Source organism: Manacus candei, unplaced genomic scaffold, assembly GCF_025592945.1.
Source record: "Manacus candei isolate 608988 ecotype Guabito, Panama unplaced genomic scaffold, ASM2559294v1 h1tg000048l, whole genome shotgun sequence".
Taxonomy (NCBI): Eukaryota; Metazoa; Chordata; class Aves; order Passeriformes; family Pipridae; genus Manacus; species Manacus candei.
The window spans coordinates 6,568,367-6,589,830 of NW_026138096.1; the positions used below are offsets into that span (position 1 = coordinate 6,568,367).

The 21,464-nt window shown below is 36.9% G+C and overlaps 1 protein-coding gene across 5 annotated transcripts in view; it reads right to left on the reverse strand.

Moving 5' to 3' along the window:
- Window positions 1-21,464, reverse strand: part of HTT (huntingtin) — an 80,411-nt gene that overhangs the window by 49,844 nt on the left and 9,103 nt on the right. The window contains exons 4-22 of one of the 5 annotated variants that reach the window (XM_051798295.1): window positions 20,196-20,255; window positions 18,056-18,135; window positions 17,509-17,647; window positions 17,116-17,257; window positions 15,569-15,747; window positions 14,884-15,088; window positions 13,984-14,031; window positions 10,637-10,717; window positions 9,737-10,245; window positions 7,948-8,071; window positions 7,551-7,669; window positions 6,515-6,626; window positions 5,836-5,976; window positions 5,034-5,192; window positions 4,842-4,939; window positions 3,758-3,897; window positions 2,867-2,930; window positions 2,364-2,464; window positions 693-839 (exon numbers count right to left, since the gene is read on the reverse strand). In XM_051798295.1, coding sequence (XP_051654255.1) covers window positions 693-839; window positions 2,364-2,464; window positions 2,867-2,930; window positions 3,758-3,897; window positions 4,842-4,939; window positions 5,034-5,192; window positions 5,836-5,976; window positions 6,515-6,626; window positions 7,551-7,669; window positions 7,948-8,071; window positions 9,737-10,245; window positions 10,637-10,717; window positions 13,984-14,031; window positions 14,884-15,088; window positions 15,569-15,747; window positions 17,116-17,257; window positions 17,509-17,647; window positions 18,056-18,135; window positions 20,196-20,255 — 2,648 coding nt within the window. The remainder of the gene's footprint in view (window positions 1-692; window positions 840-2,363; window positions 2,465-2,866; window positions 2,931-3,757; window positions 3,898-4,841; window positions 4,940-5,033; window positions 5,193-5,835; window positions 5,977-6,514; window positions 6,627-7,550; window positions 7,670-7,947; window positions 8,072-9,736; window positions 10,246-10,636; window positions 10,718-13,983; window positions 14,032-14,883; window positions 15,089-15,568; window positions 15,748-17,115; window positions 17,258-17,508; window positions 17,648-18,055; window positions 18,136-20,195; window positions 20,256-21,464) is intronic. The other 4 variants (XM_051798297.1, XM_051798296.1, XM_051798299.1 and 1 more) reach the window with 4 other exon arrangements.

Consider the following 21,464-nt stretch of genomic DNA (forward strand, 5'->3'; position numbering starts at 1 on the left):
TGGATTATTGCTGTTGAAAAAACCCTATTTTCTATATGGAATAATACTGTGTCCACAAAGTTCTATTGCTTCCATACTACAGTATATATATCTTAAGTGACATGATCAAGATCATACAGTAAAAAGGTACATAATTAAAATCTTGTATGACAAACTGATAGAAGCAAAGAGCTCCTATAAACACATACAACTCACACTGTCTATAAGACAAAATATCTAAACATTAAAAGTATAGCTGGCAGCAAAAATGCAGCAACAAGATCACACTATCAAAATTAGAATTTATTTTTAAATTATAAAAGGAGTACAGACTTCTGCAACCACAATCATTAAACAGTATGTGAAGAGTTATAAATGCAGGTCAACATATCTGAACAATAATGTATACATACAATTAGCTTGAAAAACTGCACTTAATTGTGCAATTTAATGGACAAGTAGGGTGACTTCAGGATGGAGAGAAGAAACTATTTCAAAACAATTACTCCCTACAATTAGTGTGTCAGCACATCACTAGTAACTCACACATGAGTTTGTTATTTAATCTGTGTCTGTGGAGCTTAAAACTACCACAGGTGCTCCTACAGGCTAGAAAAAGCCCATGGATTTGCAGGATTTAACTATGATTCTAAGCGTTACAAATTGAAATTTGGGGGTATGTTGCTTTTAAAGCAAGACCAGACATAACATACCTGGTGATAGTGCTCACTGCAAAGTGAGATGGGGGCTGTGTTTCATGCATTAGAAGTTTCAGGTAGACGCTGCTCTGGTCTCGTGCTACTGCCACAACTGGATCAGCCTGTCCTTGATCACAGTTATAAAACAGCTTTGGAACAAGCCTTAATGATAATTGTCAAAAAGAAACAGTATTACGGAGATATTATTTAATATACAGTTTAAAATACATTTAAAGTACATTTAATACACAGTTCAGAAAACTGCATGCAATAATGACAAATATCAAGTTGTAAATAAAAGCTGTTTCAAAACTGATTAAACTGAATTCATCTTTATACAATTGCACTTCATTATAATCAAGGAGCTCAAGTAAGGACAAAGGAATTGTTCCAAACCTATACAAACTACAACAAACACTTTGCCAGAGTCCTTCTCTCTTGGTGCTCCCATCTCCCCAGCTATTTTCTCCATTAACATCTGCATCAACCAAACACTAATTTCTACCTGAAAAGGACAATTTTGCACCGTCTGATTTCTATGCAGCAAAACCTAAACATACAGTAAAATCCAGCCTTCTTGAACAATGACCTTTTCAACTTATCCAACAGTGAAAAACTACTGTATTCATTTTTGTAATTTCACAGACAGTACTTCCAATGACTGCCCACGCTGGATGTTTCAAGGGGTTTCTGCAAGCTTGTAGCAGCTTTCTTGGGCAATTAAGTCTTTTCCACCGCTTAACATACCTGCTGTCACTAAGTCAGCATGAAGATACAAGAAAACTCCAACTTGTTACCAGTCAGTTAACAAAATAACTCTGCTTCAAAATCAAGTCCCTCAATAAAAGCAACAAACTCCATGATGCAACAGTTCCAAGACCTCTCTGCTGAGATGTTTTGGCAATACAATATTTTTTTCTGACCTTTTAAAATCAGAACTTTAAAAGGTTTTGTTGTCCTTTATTTGTTATTAGGAATGGACAGCAATTAATAGACTGAAAAAACTAGGAAAGAGACTCCTCAGATAGATATCTATATCTAAAACACACCAGGAATTCAGTATTACGTACTCCCAACTTCTTTAAGTATAAAACTTAAGTCTTGCAATTCTAATAAATAAACTACCAACTAATCCTCACTGTTTGGTGCATTTATGTGTATAGCAACTGTAATCATAGTAGGTTCCAGCAAACAGCTGCTTTTTAAACAAAATTTGCTACTGCACTATAATCAGTGAGCACAAAAGTTTTAAGATACGCTGGTTGTGACTGTGTGTAAACTGCAATGGTTGGGAGTTTGGACAGCTCTGTAGAACTGAACATTTCAAGTCCATCAGCTACTGTCAGGATACTGAATAAACCACTTCAGCATGCAGAAAAACATCTTGAAGTCAAGTTGAAACAGAAAGTGACCCTCAGAATGTAATAGTTAAATGTAATCGTAATGATAATGGAAAGCAAATTACAATTGCCTGATGAGCCAAAATGACGCATATTTCAGGAACCATAAAGATGGATGTGTTTGCCATCTCTCATTTAAACAAATATATATGGATGTAAGCATGTATGTATGTATATATATATATAAAAACCACCTACAGGATTATTTTCATTACAGGTATATATTAGTAAGCAAATATCTTTCCTAACAACTTTTTTTTTCTATAAATAAAACCATCATATATACCTCATTAATGAAGCTGCAGCCACATGTCTCACTCTTGGATCTTCATCTCCAAGCAGACATATTACAACATTCTCAAGTACTCTCTCCTGAAGTTTTAATAGCTAAAAAATAAGTTGACACACTAAAGTTAATCGAACATTTTCATCATTTGACCATATTGCTAAAAGAGAATTAACAAGTGAGATTTCATCTGTCATAGAAGTTTGTAAGACTTGTAAGATCTCTACCTTAACATTGCCAAGCACAATACCTAACTACATAAACGGCAAAATTTTTTAAGTTAAAAAAAACAAAGCACAAAACATCCCCCCCCAAAGAACAATAAGATACTTGAATCTCCATAGTAAAGTATACTCCCAATTGTAACAAGTTTTAGAACACGTCTATTTACAGAAAACAAACTTACAACAACTATCAGTGTTGACAATTTAAAAACAAAGTGATGACATTGCACTGGTACCTTAATCCAGAAATACAATATAGTGATTGAATAATTTACTTACACCAGTATAATGATGAGTACCTCTGTGCAAGCTCTCAGTTCTTCCTTCCAAGAAGCTGACTAGCCTATGATAAAATAGAATTTAGAGTACATTAGTTAACATTACATATTATTTCTCCATTTAAAGCTCTGAAGGTTCTTTTTGTTTATTTTTAAGAATACCCCCGCAGGGAGAATATAAGTAGTAAACACTTTTTCCTACCTAAAAGGTAAGCTATGTGCTAAACTACTCTCTGGCTAGTTTAAGTAAAGAAAAGTAATTCTTCTGTAAAAAAAACCATTATTTACACATTGTGATTGTATTTTTTCCCATGCATAGAATAATCAGACTATTTTGAAAACATGGTCACACATCCCAAAAACATGACTACTCAGAGAGAGTCCAATTTTGTACAACTAAGGATAACTTGAAGAATTTTCATATAAACATCTTTTTCTTTCAGCTTGGAAGAACCCGTAGAGAATGAGGGAATGCAAAAAAGGAAATCAAGTCACCTTCATTTCAGTGTAACAGAAACTGAGGAACTGAAGAGAGCTGAAAATGGAGAACAAGTCAGAGACTTGCTCTTTAAAAACACACACACCTGGCCATGAAATCCAAATTAGTTTCCAGATGATATGGTCCCCCTCTGATCACACATTTATAGAAGACTTGATACAATAGACTAATGAACCAGAAACAACCTAGACAGTGTTAGTAGGATTGGGCTTGGTTGAGAAGCCAATGGTAACCTGACAAAGGAATTCATACATTCCATATATGACTGACTGGTCTGAACTAGTTTTATGAAACCAATTAATGCACCAGAAGAAACTGCTCCATTACGGTTCCAGTTCCCCACACATCTCCACACTTCAGCTACCACACCCATGGAAAAATATAAACACTTACCGAAAATCTACCTCTGCAAGTGTTTCCAGAAGTTCCGTCCTTACTAACCAATACGAGCTGTTCTTCAGGGTAAGGAGGTCAACAATCAACTGTAAACCTAGTTCACTGTAACTGCTACTACATAAGCTCATGATGCAATGCTGAAAAGAAAAAACAACTTTCAGCTACATTACAGAAGAGGTTCTCTCAATAGAAGTATGAAAGTGATCAAAAAACCCCCTGTTTCATTTAGAATACTAAAAAGAGCTAGGAGAAAGTACCAGAGCCAGGTACTTGCAAGGCCAGACTGCTAGTCCATGTGAACTGCTAAAACCTGAAATTAAACCCTGGAGAGCAATGCAAGCCTCACAAATCAGAGGACAATCCCCCAAAGAGTAAGGTCTAAAACTCACTGGGTTTAAACATCACAATCACTATATTCTCATCTGTTTAAAAACAGTCTCCTAATTTCCACGGGGTATTTTTAGACAGCTGGTTCAGATTTCCAAAGTTTTTGCAAAAGTCACACCTCTTCATTTTAATGACTGTTAAACTATAGGTACAATGTGTGACCTTTGGAAAAAGTTACAGAACACCACACTTCTATGTTTTATTTAACTACACAAAATGTACATTCTTGTTTGAGGATTAACAACCCAGAAGACTTAGAACATTTCTGCCAAAAGGTATAAAGTCAAGATACATTATAAGTTGAAATAAAGAGCCAAAGTTGACTAATGTAAGTTGCCTGAACTCAGCAATTTTGGTGAAGTCTTCTAAAAAGCCATAATCATAAGTGTAATCATCCATGCAACCACCACACACAAACATGAAGATTGCTGAACAGAAGGTTAAAAAGTTGCATTTAACTAACTGAATTTCCTTCCCTCAGCTGTATCACAAACCCCTCCTCTTTGCATATAAAATCATACTTTCCATACACAAACTATCTACATTTTACTAAAAGCTATGCTTTACCTCACTGGCCTTTAAGCTGCAATACAGTCAAGTCAGCCTGTGCCTCTCCTTGACGATTTAATTCCCCTGGACCTAGTAATCATACTCCTGTGATCCGTGGTGGTGCAAATAAATTACTACTGCTTACCCTCACAGCTGTACAAGCCAGTTTGCACGTAACAGAGGACTCATCTTTCAAAGTTTTCTGTAACAGAGGTATGCAGTCTACCAAGGAAAAGAGATTTCCTAACAAAACAACAAAAAAAAAAGAATTTAGAGCAATGAAACACTGCAATGCTGCATTAAGAGAAAAAAAGACACCCTTAAAATAAATTGTTACCTGTTGAGCTTCTGACATTTATTAGCCATTTTTCCACATCAAAGCGGGATTTAATTAGAATGGAGTTGACAATTGTTCCACACAGAATGGCAGTAGCTCCTCTAATCTGGGGATCTCCATGGTCAATGTAGTTCAGAATATCCGATACATATTGCTCCTCTAAGAAAGTAAGTTACAACTACTTTATTTTAAAAATACTAGTATTGGACTTAACTGATCCCTAGAAATGTTTTAGTGGAGGTCTCAAGTATTAGATAACCAATGTCAGCATATTCAAAATACACCCATCTTAGTTCAACCTTTCTGAGAGCTCATGCATTCATTTACAGATCATTCACATTATTCAGATCAATGATCATATATATAAAAACACTACTGATTTATTTCAATCATACATCAAATGCTCTGCAGAAATCTGAGAAGCATTTTGGTCAATATAGCAAACCTGCTGCACACTCCAGGTCCCTGCTGATCATTTGTAAAAGTTACCTAATGGCTTAGAAACCATCTATAAGATGGACTGAAATAAATTAGAAGAAACCATCTGTAAATCAAACAAAGCACTTCTGTATAGCAATTGTACTAAACTTCAACTTGTCAGAAGCCCATCCACTGAAACTTTAACTATAAAAAAAGTATCTCACCACACATGTCACTAACACAGACAGCACGTTCATTCCAATTCATGCAATGTTTGTTCACAAATACTAAACTGGGTTTGGAGTTTTCAGCAGAGATGCTGCCTGACTTACTTGAAAACCCAAACACACTATCAAAATGAAATATGTGAACCGCAACATACCATACTCTTCTCCCATTGCTTCCAGGGGTGTTTTATACAGTTTGCTGAAGAAAGACTCAGGGTGAAGGGCAACAGCTGCTCCAACACAACTCACTGCCAGGGCTTTTACACTCACCCTTACATCTCTGTCAGGAACTAAAGCTGTGGAGAAGAAATTTTAAAAAAAATAAAAGGAGGGTATTTAAAAGCTTCCTGAATTGTTTTTAGTTAAATTATTAACACTGTGTAAAATAAACAGCTTAGCCTGGACAAAAATATGAAGGCAGGGCCAACAGTTCCAGTTTATCAGAGGTAGCAGTGATATATGGCTGCTTTCTTTTTCTCTCAAATACTCTGTATTAGGAATATATTTGAAATTTTCATATACAGTTGTAACATACCTCTAACTCACTTCCTTCCAAAAACACTACATTATCAGAGCACATGAGCAAGTAACAGTTTAGAAAAGGGAAAAAGAACAAACATCTTAGATCAGTCATACATAATGACAGGAAAGTCACCCCCATCCTTGGAGGTATCTAAAAAACATGTAGATGTGGTGCTTAGGGACTATCACAGAAAAACCCCACCCCAAAAAATTTCCAATAAAGGGAGAAACAGGACAGAGCAAACTGATCACATTTCCAACATTGTACATTGAGAAACACAACGAACCAAGGAACCCAGAAGGCAAACTTACCTCCTTTCTCCCCAGTAAGTAGGAAGGAAGCTGACAGCAGTCTGACACAGTGCACTAAAGGAGCAGAGTCTCCATCCGTGTAGTGCCCTATGTCTCCCTTTACCCTGGAGGGCTATTCAAGGCAAAGCACAATTTTTTATTATAGCAAAATTAATCTTCAATTTAAATAAAATATTAAGCACAACAAGATTTAGAAACACTGCACATCCTCAAATGTATATGGGTTGCAATACAAAATGTGTTTAATATATGTTCCAAAAGAAGGCCTTAAAATATAATGCTTTGGAGAAGTTTATATCCTGTATCAGAACCATTTCAATTTTACTACAGAAACATTATTCTACAGATTTTTCTGAACTACCTAGATTTGCTATTTGCATGTGAAGAGCCTGATAAACCACTTTTTGTCACCAAACAATGATCTCTGGAAACTTAACATGAAAAACAATTAATTGCAAAGTTGTTTCAAAGAAGGCTGACTGCCTTCTGTAGTTTAACATTTAGAATTCCACAGTAGTCCAAGCTGACCTAACTCCACCTGTTACAAATGAAACTCCTTTTGCCCCAGCTCAGAACCAAGTCCAAAGGTAAAGTAAAAAAAATGTGAAGAGGAAATCTGTGGTTGGAACGGCACAAGGCTCAAAGACTAAGACATACTAACTTCTGAGGAGATAACAAAGTTATCTACACAGCTAGAAACCAGCACAAAGGTATTTGAGTAATAAAGTATCAGCGTAGCCTACTAATGCACAGGCAGACAAAAAGGGTTCTCAGCAGTGCATGCTCTGCTATGGCTTTGCTGGTGATTGCAATAAAGATATTGACACTTGTGTATTCACCATATGTTAAATGGAATTCAGGCTATAATAAGGTTATTCACTAAATAACCTTAGTTACTTTGACCTATAACGAAGTACATCACATATACAGGCTACCCCCATACATCACTAATCTATTTGATCATAACTGTAATTTTAAATTTTTTTTAACTTAGTTGTTCTAAACTTTAAAACCGACCACTGTGACTATCTCTCACCTTGTTTTCATGATCACCAGCTTCTGCTGCATCTTCTTTTGATGTAAATCTATCTACACTGCTATCAGAAGGCTGTCTGCTATGGCTCATGGTTTTCAACAGGTGAGGCTGCTGAAGAGCTTTAAAAAAAGGCAATTCATGGAATACCATTTCAGATGCAAACTAAAAGCACTTTAATTAAACTTAATTATACAAACATGAAAAATAAATTAGCAGTGATCAAAACAAGTGATTCATTACAAGTGTTGAAATGTAAAATACAGAATGTATTTCAATCTAGTTATTTGGTTTTTATATCCATTACATGACTCTTCACTCCCTTGGAAGTGCAGATGCACCTGTACACCTGTCTTAATGGTGTCACCAGTCTGCCCCACCCCCATATTTATCAACATACCAAGAGAAGAATTCCTGAAAGACTCTGATGAATCATCCTGGAGAATATTTGCAGCTTCATCTTCCTCATCCTGTAGCTGCCCAATCTGCATTCCAGAATACTGTCCTTCAGCACCCTCTAAAACCTACACAAATGCAAGGACAGGACTTTAAATAACTTAGCTTAACACACAGTATTAAATCTCAAACATGCAGTGCTAGTAATCTAGAAATAATTTGAAAGCAAATATAAGCCTGATAAGTATTAGTGTAAAGCTGTGTGCAAGCCCCAAAGCACCTCCCTCCTCCTCCAGCCTTGGGGCTGTTGGAAGCCACAGTTCATGTGACAGTCTCCAGGCTGAACCACGAACTTGGTTGGTAACAGTGAGAAAGTGGAACACCTGGTGCATTGCTCCCCTGCAGCTCTCCTTGCTCCCTCACCCCAAACATCTCTATCTCAGCAGCTACAAATCACAACCAACACCTTTACTGCCACAAACTGAACTTGTCCCTTGCTGTCAAACTCTCCCATCACCTCACTTGTCCTGGATATGTGAAGTCAAACTGTTTAGAACAAAAAAGGACAAATAAGTTTAAATGTATTTTAACCATTCTAAACTAGAGACTACTTAAATGGACACTCCTGGAAGAGTCTGACCCTTGGTACCAAGGCATTATATAGGCTGTAGGTATATGGAATGATAACCATAAAAATTAATAACTATAAAATTAATAATAATGATAAAATACAGTACAATTAAAAAAAACCCCAAACATTTGACTAAGTCTATCAGAAGAGAAGATACTTCAATTACTCCCTGACTTCATAAGCACCTGGAAATTGTTCATTAAAAAGCTTGAGACTGGGTACAACTCCTGTCAATTACGAAAAAATAATTTTACTTGTAATTACTGCTTGCAAACAGTGTGCAAACTGACATAGTCTGACAAAGGATTTGCAAGAAATGCATCTTGCCAATAAACAAACCTTGTCAATAAATGCTTACTCACTTTGGCCTCTGCACTGCCTTAATTTAATTCAGAAAGCAATTATCATCACTCCTTTGGTTCTTGAATCCTCAGATGTGCAGAAGTATTTGCTTACCATAATTACAAATTTACTATTCTTTTGTAGTGGTAAGAGATTATTACTCTTCCGAAGTTACTATCAGAAAACTTAAGCCAAAAGTTTGACAGTGTTTGAAAAAAGCTTACGAAATTCAAGTTTTCCCCCTTTTGCATTTTCTGCTCTGGCTCCCAGTAATTGTATTGTTGCTGTTTTTATTACAACCTCAAAATATACTTGCCCAAGAGAGACAAATGTCTTAAAATAGCTATACTGTATGCACATTTCAGGTGTTTATTAGATATGTAACTGTTATATCAGTAAATCATGCAGTATTGGTCCATTATAGGAGAAATCCTTAAGATGGAATAAAAAGGAAAAAAGAAGATGAGTTGTGTTGCCAACTGAAAAAGCACAGGCAGAAGGCAGTGTGAAGCAGTAGGTTCCAAAAATATTCTTTTATCATTCCGAATAGACTGTTCACCCTTTAACACTTCCATTAATCCTCCTGCACCAAAACAATTATTAATATATATATATACAAAATTAATTATATGCTACTAAGAGAATATATTTATGTCCAGACTTTGATATAGCCATTCTTTCAGTGAGCGACAATCTGTTAATGCCTTCACACGACCTGCCCAGTGAGCACACTGATTACAGCTTTCTAGTTTTTAATTATTGCTGAAGTGAAAGTGTTAAAAGGAGGTCAAGCTCTCCAATAGAGGTGTGAGCTGCTGACCTTTCCACTGTTACTAGCTGAGGATTGAAAAGTAGAAGACGAGTAAGGAGATGAATCCAAGTCTTGGCCCTCCAGGGAAGAGCTCTGAGACATGTCGGGCCCCTCAGTAGAAGGAGATCCCCCCTCTGCCCGTTGCACACTTACAATTTCAGAACTGTCCGAAGGGGTTACAGCAGAGTCTGGACCTTCTGTAGTAGTCTGAGAGCTATCACTAATTGGTGAGGAAGCCTGTGTACCATCATTCAAATCCATAGTGGCATCTGACTGGACAGCACTGATTTGGCTGGAGCTTCGACTCAGCACTTCGTCTTCTTCCCCTTCAGTAGCTGTACTTGTCAAATCACAGCTTGCCAGGTCTACAGAGTCTGACTGCAGTGTGTGCTGAGAACGTGGCTGCTCAGTAATGATATCATGTCCTGTGGGGTCAGCAGCTGAACTCCCCACTGACCCCGCTGTCGACACACCTGAAGAAGAAGCCAGTTCACTGGTTATCTCACCCTTCACAGAGGCTGCAAAACACAGACATTAATGAGTCAATCAAGTGTTTAAACTCTTGATATGGACAACACACACTAAGTCACATGTTAAACTAGGCTAAGGAAAACATGTAACTAAACAGTTAAACAACAGGTAGGGAAACAAGCATCTGTAAGATGCCACTCCATCTATACCAGTGACTGAATACTGACAGTCTCTCCATCAAAAAAAAATGCAGTCAACTTCATTAGGTAAGTATGTTTTATACTCAGCAGTATTTACAGTTTCAGTTTTGTGAGTATGTCTGTTGAGTGCCCATCCACTTCCTTATCACCATAACACATCATTTATATATATATATTTCACATAGAGCAGTAAAAGAATGTATTTGTTAACTGCACTGCTAAAGAGAAAGGCAGGTACCTGTAAATGATGCAGTGCTGACATCAGATCGGGTTTCAGAGTCATCATCCAAACCTTCTTCTTCACCAAGAAGTATTTTACCTGAGAAGTGATATAGGAAAAAAATTTAGTTTTCCAAAATTATAGTCAGTTTGAAATGTTGAAGAGTTGCAGACATTTAGATTTGAAATCTATTTTTTAAAAAGTTTGTTCAAATAATTTTTCATAGCTATGACAGGTAATAGATGGAAAAAATAAAGGAATGAAGAAAGTGAACATCCAGTCCCTATCTGATCAGGAAAGAAACAGCAGTGACAAGGAAACAGATCAGTTTTATCTAACAGTGTAACCATTCAGGAAACTATCTACAACCTTATTAATTCTAGTTTGGTTTTTTTGGACTATATTTGAGATCCAACTAATTTCATCAAGTATGTCCTATTATTAAGGACTGGATACCTGGCATCTGGATGTCTGCCCTCAACTCAGATGGACATAAAAGCACCACAAGTAATAGAACAAATAACCTCTTCCTCCTTAAGGCTAAGAAAATTATCAAAGACTGCTTGCAGTTTGGGGCTTGGAACTCCAATTATAACAGAATGGAAAATGCCTAGGGGGAAGAGCAGTGCAGACTAGAAGCACAAGACAACATAAGTGGGACAGGGTGATGAACCATGGACAACAGCCATTAAGAACCAAGGATTACTAAGGCAAAAAATCTTCAGAGAGGCTTCTGCCATAAGAAACTTGAGAACCACTTATAACATGATCACCACAGAGTTCTCTTGCTCACAGAGCATTATCTATTTAAATTACAGGCAGTGGAAAGAGGAAGATACCTGCAGATGCACAACTGTCTGGAAGCCAACCAAGGACACAACTGCACTGAAAAGTCTGCCAATGGGACAGGACATAAAGTGCAGAGGGAGTTGCTAAGCCCATCCTTCTGGATGTTGTAAGTCACTCACTGAGACAAGGGGACTCACAATAAATGCTCTGAGATAGGACTGGTTTGCCATTTTGAATATACTGCACTGGTAGTCTAAGATTCACCATGCAAGATACTGAGGTTTGGATAACTTTAGGTGAATTCTTTTGCACCTCATTCAAATTATCAGGAGGCAAAAAAAGTATTAACAGGCTCTTGAATGAATTTCTCTTTCACAACTGCTTTCATACATAGCAGTACCACTGTAGAATTATCTTCCTCCAAAATGAATGGTTTATGCTACTCAAACCTGTAAGTAAGGCAGAAAAGTAACCATAGCATTTCCATACACGTTGTCTGTAAAATAACAGTAATTGAGAACTATATACTCCTATGACAGAATGAGTAAAATTATGCTAGGAGTTCCCAACAAAAAGAATGAAATATAATATATTTTTCTCTATTATTTCTCACATTTACATCCATTTCACTGAAACAAACCAGGATATTCTTCTGCTTTCCACAGCTGACCACCTCTAAAAGTAAGTGAAAGAGGAAGGACACTGAAAAACAGTCATTAGGCACATTAGGCTTTGTATGTTTAACTGAGTATATAACACAAGCAGCAGCATACTTTTCCACTATTTGGTTAAAAAAAAAAATAGAAATCAGTCCTAAGTTGCAGAACATAGGCTTTCATTTCAAAAGGAGTTTTCAGCCTTTTTTGCAAATAATCTTCTGAAGCTGAAACATAAACAAACCAATAGAGGGCAGCTGCTCCGAAGTGAAGTTGGTCTGACACAGTAAGACTGCAAAGATGTGGAACACATCTTTCTATAGATCAGATTTCTATAGATCAGCCTCACTTTCCACCCCTACACATAAAGGAGTATTACAGCTTGAGAAGTCTCACTCATTGACTACTACTCTATGTGACAGTAGACTGTAAAACGACTTCAAGGAGGAACTGGGTATAGGCTTGGATTTTCCCTCCTTTCTACAATGGAGAGCAGCAGAAAACGAAAGATTCACAATTCAAAATTAAACCTGAACAAAGCACAAAATCATTAAGAGATTTCTTCAAATTTGTTTATGCCACTGCTTCAGACCACAAAACCTTCATACCATAATCTTCAGAAAGGATAAAAGCTGATGACTCATACATGTTTTCCCACTGAGTGAAGCAAAGATTAGTGTTTTAACAAGTACTTAAACTGAATTTACACTGTTATTAAAACTTCAGAGTTATACAGAACACTACTAACAAGTCAAAGTATCAAAATGATGATTTACCATTTTTCATTTACAAGTGTTATGTGGTGTTATTCTGATTTGTTACACTGTGTCTCACCTTTGGATGCTGCAGCAATATCTACTTTCAGAACACCCATTCTTTCAGCCTCTCGTTTCTAAACTAGAAACTACCATTACCTTCATAGGCATTATTTTGTTCAGCTTTGGCCACTATTTCACATCTAGGTATATTCTTACAGCATACAGGTAAGGTACTTCAAGCATTATGACATTCCTTGCCCACAGAGATGGAAGGACATACTTGGAAAAAGTATAAGCTATAATGGTCCTTCAAGTTCATATTATCTGATTTTGTCTTAAACTATTTTTGCTCGAAGTTTTTCTTTTCAGCATTGCACACCTCTCTGCTTACCAACGCTTCCAGTGACTGCACTACACTCACACACATATTTTCAATGCAGGAGCAACATTTTGCTCATCTAATGCAGGTGTCACTCAGCTGTATCTAGACTGGTTCTGTCCTAGTAATATGACTGGTTTTAATCAAAGTGTAAGCATATAACTAAATATGAAGTACTGTCATGCACAAACTGGGAAAAGAATACTTCAGAGCAAATTGTATTCTTTAAAATTCTGCTAAATGAATTACCTATTGAAGAAAAAAAATAAAATATACACAGTAAGACAAAAGATGTATAGAATTAATCATCAAGAACAAGAAATTAAAAAGCATGCAAACATATACATGCATTAGTGAATTACAGAGGAAAAAAGAAAGCAAGCCTAACAAAACCAGGAAGGTTAAGTATTTTGTGAGTTACATTAAAGATCAAATATTACCATCAAAAAGAAGCATGCCCTGTTCAGAGTTTATTTTTTCCATGTGCTCTTTAGAAGTGAAAACTACACCAATAATCATCACCATAACTTTGATGGTGAACTACAGCAAAAATAAAATTATACTGCTTTAAATAATTTTAGAATATCTTGATTGCAATATCAGAAATTGCATCAGTATTCTTTTCATATTTACAATGATTAAGCTCAGCTGATAACAAAGGCAGTTGTGAATGAAGACCCAAATTCAGCAAGACAATGAAGTGAGGAGGGGGAAGAAAAAAAAAACAACCCTCAAAAAATCAGGAAGGAATGCAATTAAAGATTTGTTTTTGAAAATAATCACCTTTATGCTTTCTTGCAAGAACAGGGCTGCATGAAGACCCCCCTCCAGCTGCAAATCACAGAAAGTAACACATCAGGGCAAAGACAGAGCTGCTGAAATCATGAAGGAATTCTAATAGCCACAAATGGGAAGGAAAAAAAAACAAACAAAAACCAAAACCCAAAGCCAGGAAGAAATGGCAATTTTTTTGCTTTTGAAGTCCAAGGTTTTTTGACCACTTGCCATCAAATTACTTTGAATTTTCTATGCCACTTGAGCAAAGTTTGCTTTTAAAAACATGTTCTAAATTTCCCTGCTATGATTGCTTCCAGCTAATAATTTACCTTTCAGTAGCAGCAGTGTTGAATGATCTGTTAGTTCAATACAGAAGTCCCTACAGAAATCCAATCAGAGACTGATTCTTTTGAAACAAGTAAGTAGCAGTTAAGAGAATTTTAAGAACATGCACTTCACAGACAAGAAAGCTGATAGCTGATTTTAATAGTTATTAATAAACTTAAGTTATGCTTTCATTTCATGCTGGTTTTGGTATTCAACAAGGAGCTCTCAGTTAATATAAATTCTGATTAGGTCAGCTTCAATGAATCGTAGTTGTCAGATGATTGGTAAGAACAACACTAATTTTGTGGATGAAAAAAAATCTGTCACCATATTTAACTTGTTTTGTGTAACAAAAAAAAATCAACACAAATTAAAGAAACCTCTGAAGTTTGTCATTACTCGATGAACTCAGTTTAAGGAAGGAGGGAAAAAATACTTACTGTACCTCAGGAAAAAAGAAAGCCATGCATAACTTCATACATTTCATTTTATCCTTCATGCTTTTAGCTAACACTGAGAACTAGAGTTGAGGATGCATGTTCATCTCCTTTTGCTCAAATTACCAAAAATATAGCTTACCTATAAGTTCCACTATGCTCCCACTGCGGCTCCTGCTGGCAGGCTCATCTTTGGATACACTGACCTGAGCAATGCCCCCTGAGGTGGTCAGAGCATGGAGGAGTTCAGGTGGGGGAGTTCTAAAGAGCTGCTGTAGTAATTCTAAAGCTCCAGTCACAACATTATGGTCCTGATGTTGGGTGTAATGCAGAGTCAATTCATAAACCTAAAACGCAACAAAGTACTGGAGTAAATTATGAAGACACAGCACACTACATGTCTTGTCAGCTACAACATTACATTTCAGTGGTGCATTAAAAATAACTGATGTTTGCTATATCTGATCTTCACCATACTCTTCCAAGGAGAGAATGTCAATCAATTGTAGCCATTTAACTGGCTTTTTGGTAGAAGTCCATTGTTTCTTTTTACTGTTACAGAAGGAAGAATCGCATCAAAGAGCACCACAATAACCTCCTAGCTCCTTTGGGAGCAGCTAACAAGTACTGTTGATTCATTTTTCTGGGATTTCTTGTCATTACTTATCAATAACTCCAGTCACTGGATCAACTATCATTTACCAAGAGGAACAGGAATTTGAGAAAAGCATTTAGAATGTTCAATATCAAACTAATGCTGGATCAAGATTCATTTATTTTCCTTCCAATTAGTACTCTTCAGATAAGGGTTACTGTTCATATTTTACCTGTATAAGTTGTTCTGGTGAAGGTGAAATCTCTGTTTCTTTCCTTGTTACACCAAAACTGCCTTTCAAGCTGGTATCTTTTACTTGTTGTTGCAATAAAGGTATGAGATACCTCAGTGTAAGTAAAACACCCAGAATTAAAAGAGTAGGACGATCTTCTTCTACAGGAACCAACAAGCCTGAGGATAGAAATGAAGCAGACAATCACTTACTGACAGTGTTTAGTTTCAACACAAATGTTATCTCATGCAGTCCATATAATGGCTTCTTTAAATAAAAAACTCAAAACAACCAAAAGCTAGCAGCAAATTAAGAATGCTTTCTAAACATAGAAACATTTGAAAATACATCATTAATATTCCTGACAATTAGTTAAAGCAACATGGAAGAATGATCAGAGGATCTCGTATCACCTTCTCTGTTCCCTACCTCTTTTTACTCCATAAAAACAACAAATTTTCTGGTTTTTTATACCTGAGGCTTTCACCAAGTGATTCAGACTCTCTTCCTCCTCTCACCTGCCTCCTATATTCACTTGGCAGTTTATGGCCAAATGTAATTCTGTCACATACATGCACTACCATCCTAATGAGAGACATTTACACTTTGCCCCTTCCATCAAGTATTGGGAAGCTTGTTCCATATATCTACCGCCTAATCACAGCCAACTCCAAAACATATTAAGAACAAATATAAGTTATGTAAGAAAACATAAAAGAGGGAGGGGGGGGGGAAATCAGAATCAATTCACGGAGTTCCTATTAGTTCTTCTGTCTGAATTCTGTACCATTGCCAGGACATTATCACACATCACCTTTAATTTTTCTCATGTTTTTGAAAGCAGCAAGGCTGACACAATAATGCCTTTTGTATCTGTTGGTCTTCCTTACTTCTCCTTTTGCAATATAGTCTACATACTAAAGAACCCTTTCTCAGTAACAAAACTGAGGCATGTTTCTTCTGAAATCCAGAGAAACTTCTCAACATGAGTTGCAAAGTAACCCAAAGACCATGCAAATTTCCCAGTTGAAGAAATATGGAAGCAATATCTGATGGAAAGTTGTGTGCTTTTAAATAGAAAAAAAAATTCCATTTCTCGTCTAAGTTAGACCAGAATCTACATGGTGGTATTTCTAAAAAAGGTTACAGGGTATGTGCTCATGGTCCAGAACACAGAAGTCATATCCTTCACCTCAGACCTGCTGAACTAATAACTAACAACCAAGGTGAGGAACCATGTAAGTCTTCAGATTCCTGACCCTGAGCAAGTTCTCCCAGAATCCCAAGCACTCCTCATTTTCAAACAAGCTATTTGCTTCCTGAACTTTAGCTTCTTCTTTTCAACGTTACTGATTAGTATTGCAACAGAGAGATACAAGCAGCTTTAGAAATATCTTCATCTAACTTAACAGAAAATAGAGAAAGCATTAGCAGTGTCACTGGTAGTCTAAGTATCCTTGCTTTAATGGAAAACCTTCCACATATGGAAAGTGCCTTACATGGACACTTACACATAAAGCAAATTAATTCCCCCCCCCAAATCTTACCTAAAAGTACATTCAATAACCAGGCATAAAAATACTGTGTTCTCCGGGAATGCTGACAGATGCTTACTGCTGATCCTGCTGCCGTTCGACGGATAGTAGGGGAACTGGATTTAAGATTAGCTATGAAAGCCTTCAATAAAACCTAAAAACAAAGATACCTTACTTAACTTTTTATGAAGAAAAAAAAAGAAGACAGAAGTGAATTAAGAAGTCTACAAAAGTATTTTTCATTTTTTATAAGCATTACTTCATGCACAACAACCAAGGGCAACTTCTGCCTTAATTCGGACAGGCAGCTGGAACATCGCTTGCTGTAACATCTGTCTGATAATGCTGACAGCTGCCTGTGCTTTGGGATATAACAGGAAGCACTAACAGGGTAAAGAAAAGTACCTTAATCTCATTGTCGTTTGCAAAATTGCCGAATGCTGCCATGATTTTTGGTATTGCCGCAGCCAGAGTCTCCTGCACCGATTCTTCGGGTCTCTTACTTATCCGTGTCAGACAGGGCAAAAGGTTCACTAGGTATGGCCTAAGAACAGCAAAGGAGAAGAACTAATCTGAGATCAGAACAATGGTACCCATCTAACTGTTTTTAATTCATACTCAAATTCTGTGGTATTATTAAATCATACAAATATACCTGTTAGCTATATAGAATGTAGGAAAAAAGGAAAATAAGTCTTCTAAATACAAGAATACAACTTAAAAACCACAAGTCATTGTCTTCATAAGTTTTTCCCCCTCTTCCCCACATTCATGTATAGCACAGAACTAAAACTCCATTAAAAGCTAACCAAATAAAGCTACTCCAGAGAGAATAAGGTGGTAGAAACTCCTCCAACCTCCTAATTACCCATTTAAAACTTCAGAACAGTAACGTTTTGTTAACATCTGTATTTCTTTAAAAGTTCTTTGGAAAGTTCATGGGATGTATTACCTGCACTTTTGAGGCCGAACTAGATGGGCAAGCTCAGCAAATCTCCAGAGTGCAGCACGCAGACTTCTGGAAGCACCATTCTAGACAGAGCATGTAATTGTTACATTTAGTCAAGCAAAACCATTTCCTAAAAAAACCTGCCTATAATATACAATATACAGTATGTATACTAGAGAATATATTTTAAACAGATAAAAATGTAAGGTGTCTGGAAGCCATAAATTTCCCTTAGCCAAAAAGAAGTCAGCTCCATGACTACCTTCATTTTTTTCTAGCTGGTATTAGGAATTTTCTGAGTGACCCAAAAATGAATAATAAGCAACACCATGAAAGAGAAGGAAATGTCTGAGATCTCTACTCTGCTGAAATCTGCTTAAAATACCACAAAGAAAGGCATCAATCAACAAAGAAACACTGATGATATGAAAGTCTAAAAATCACTGGAACACTTGTAGAGATATAAATGCAGCAGAAAATTGACAGCAGTGAAGATATGCAAATAAATAACATTCAGCTTCTGAGCACACCAAAGGAAATAAATCAACATACTGATCTGTATCACTTCACAATGGCTTGACTGCTTAAGTTTAGTATTTATTTGCCTGTCAACGTGTTTGCAACAAACGTGGGTAGAGCCCTTCCCAAATCTTCATTTGCGAAGTCTGGCCATGATGATGATGATGATGATGATGATGATTTGCCTGTATTGACACCTTCAGTTGTGCACCTGACTTGAGCCAGAATGCCCTTACATTAGTGTCTAAGGATATAGTACAGCTCCTTAGCACTGCTGGAAATAAAGAAAACTATGGAAGTCTAGGAGAAAGTGTCTATCTAATGTAGTTGAAACCCAACCAAAGTGCTTCTCAAATCAAGTCCCTCTGAAGACAGAGCTGAGATGTTTAAAAACTGTCATTTCTTTCTTTCTTTCTTTCACTCGTGTATCAAAGGCTTGTAGTCTTTTTAGCATGACGAGAAAAAAATACTTGCATCTGAATTACAAAATGCAAATTTTTCAGGTTCACAACCAAACAACAGATTCTGGCACGGCTCCTAAAGTGATCCAACTGATGCACAAAAAAACTTCAGTCTGCTGGGTGCTCCTGTTACCTCTCTCACACCTCTGTCATGAATCTGAGAGCACTTTTCAAGAAACACATGCCACCTGAACAACAAAATATTTCCTCCTGCAGCTGGTCACAATGTGGTAAAATTTCAGAGCAATTTATATGTTGGCTGTTTTCTGTTAATTAGATATATGTCCATTTCCATACCCTCAAAAATATTGCATGACATTAAGGCACAACAATACAGTAAGATATTCCTACAGGGCCTACAAGTAGTCCAAATCTGCTGGAGGAAAGCTATGCACATCGCTTCTGTGACTTATTTTCTAGAGTTCTAGCATTCCTCTCCAAAAATAACAAAAAGCAATATTATTAGTGTGTGACAAATAACACCCATATTTTCTCTCTATACAAGCCTGATTCTATGTTTATAGTTGCAAGAGATATGATTTCAGTAATATTGTCCTGAACGCAGCAATTCTCTTTTGTAGTCACAGACTTCAAAAAGGCTATTACTGAATTTCTTTCTGTGACCATAATTAAATTGTGACTTTTGGTGCCAACAGAGATGCTTCAGTATTTTTTCTACGCCTCTGTAAGAAGCTGTAAGTACACATCACATATTCATAAAGTAGCTGTAGCAGGTCTTCAAGTCTTGATCAAATGATTCCTCCAAGAGGTTGTGTCAATTAAGAATGTCACTGTACTCCATCTACTTTTCTCCACCCTTTTGCTTCAAGTTGTTCTTTCCAGCTCAGTTAGTGGAGCAAACATCATGAACATGCCTTATTCCTTTGGGTTGGGAGTCACTAAGGTTAACTCAGACTGCTGTTCGCACCAAATGCTCACACATTTTCTGCCAGATAAGCTTTCAGGAGTGGTTAAATCTGAAAAACGGGGCCAACAGTGAAGAATTCAGTAGAAAAATACATTGAACAGTCACAAATCCTTCCAAAATGAAGCTTTGACCTTGATCTTAAAAGGCAAACCATTCATTTACATTAATGGTACATTCCAATATACCAAAACAGGTAATGAATACCATATTTCAGAAGGACATGAAAGAAACTCACCTTTTTAATTTCTTTATATAGTTCTAACTGTAACCTGGGAAGATTGGAATCCATCAAAGCCTGCAACAAAATTAATTGAGAACACACTGTATCAGAGGGGAGGCAGTTTACAGGAACGACATTACACTTGCAATAGAACAGTTTCAAAAAAGGCACAGAACTGTCTCATGGTCCCTACGTTTGATGTATAACCAGGAAAGTGATAAACACTGAGGAGGGACACCTTTATCCTTCACGCAAATGCAGACAAACTCCACAAACTCTATTTGTAGCTAATATTGACTGCTTTATCCACTCTACCTACTAAAGGCCATATGGGATCAGACTCCAAGCAGAGCCAACCCATCGTGCTTTCCAGCAATTGCCAGGAACAGATACTCAGGAATAGAAGATTAAAGCACAAGAATAGTATTCACCAAGCAGCAAGAGGCATCTCCTGCTATACACCCACACTGCCAAGCAGCCTACTACTATTTCTCAAACTGAAGCTGTATTTGTACCATTACCTTTAACAGCCCTTGAAAAATCCCCTCTTTCATCAATCAGTCTATTTTTTGCAACCACTTAGTACCACAAGGTGTTCTGGACCCCACGAGTGTCACTTCCAAGATCTGATCAAGCACACAGCAACAGCGTACACCTTGTAGTTTGAACCTGCACTCTGGCTAAGAACCCATGTATGTGAAACGAAAGTAAGCACTGAGAAGTAGGAATTTTCTGTTCACCTCAACTCTGTCGTTCTCTTTCTTTGAAGTATCAGAGAATACAAAAGATACGAAAACAGTTCTGCTATATATAATCTCTTCATGTAGAATAATTTGTATACATTTGGTTACCCTTTCCCTTCCAGTTTTCTCTCCAGTGTGTACTACAATTTCTGAACGTTTCCACCACCCCTTCCTGAGACGAGATGAGAGCTCCATGCATTGTGAAAGTGCCTGCATCGTGGCTTCATACAGTGCCTTAACGTTTAATATTTAATTCTTTATTCCCCGCTCAAAAATTTATTAATTTCTAATTTTCTAACTGCCTTCCTGGCCACCAATCATTAAACTCACATCTTCACGGCATTACTCAGGGTGACTACAAAATCTTATGATACACACTGAGCTGCAGGCCACAATTGCTTAAGCAGGGTTAGTGAAGTGCCTGTGGCTCCTCCAGACCACAACTTCCCCCAGCCTAAAACTGTATGCCCCAAAACTCCACTCACGCCAATTATACCAGTCAATTGTATAACTGGCCTAGAAAAATCCTACCTGGGTTGTA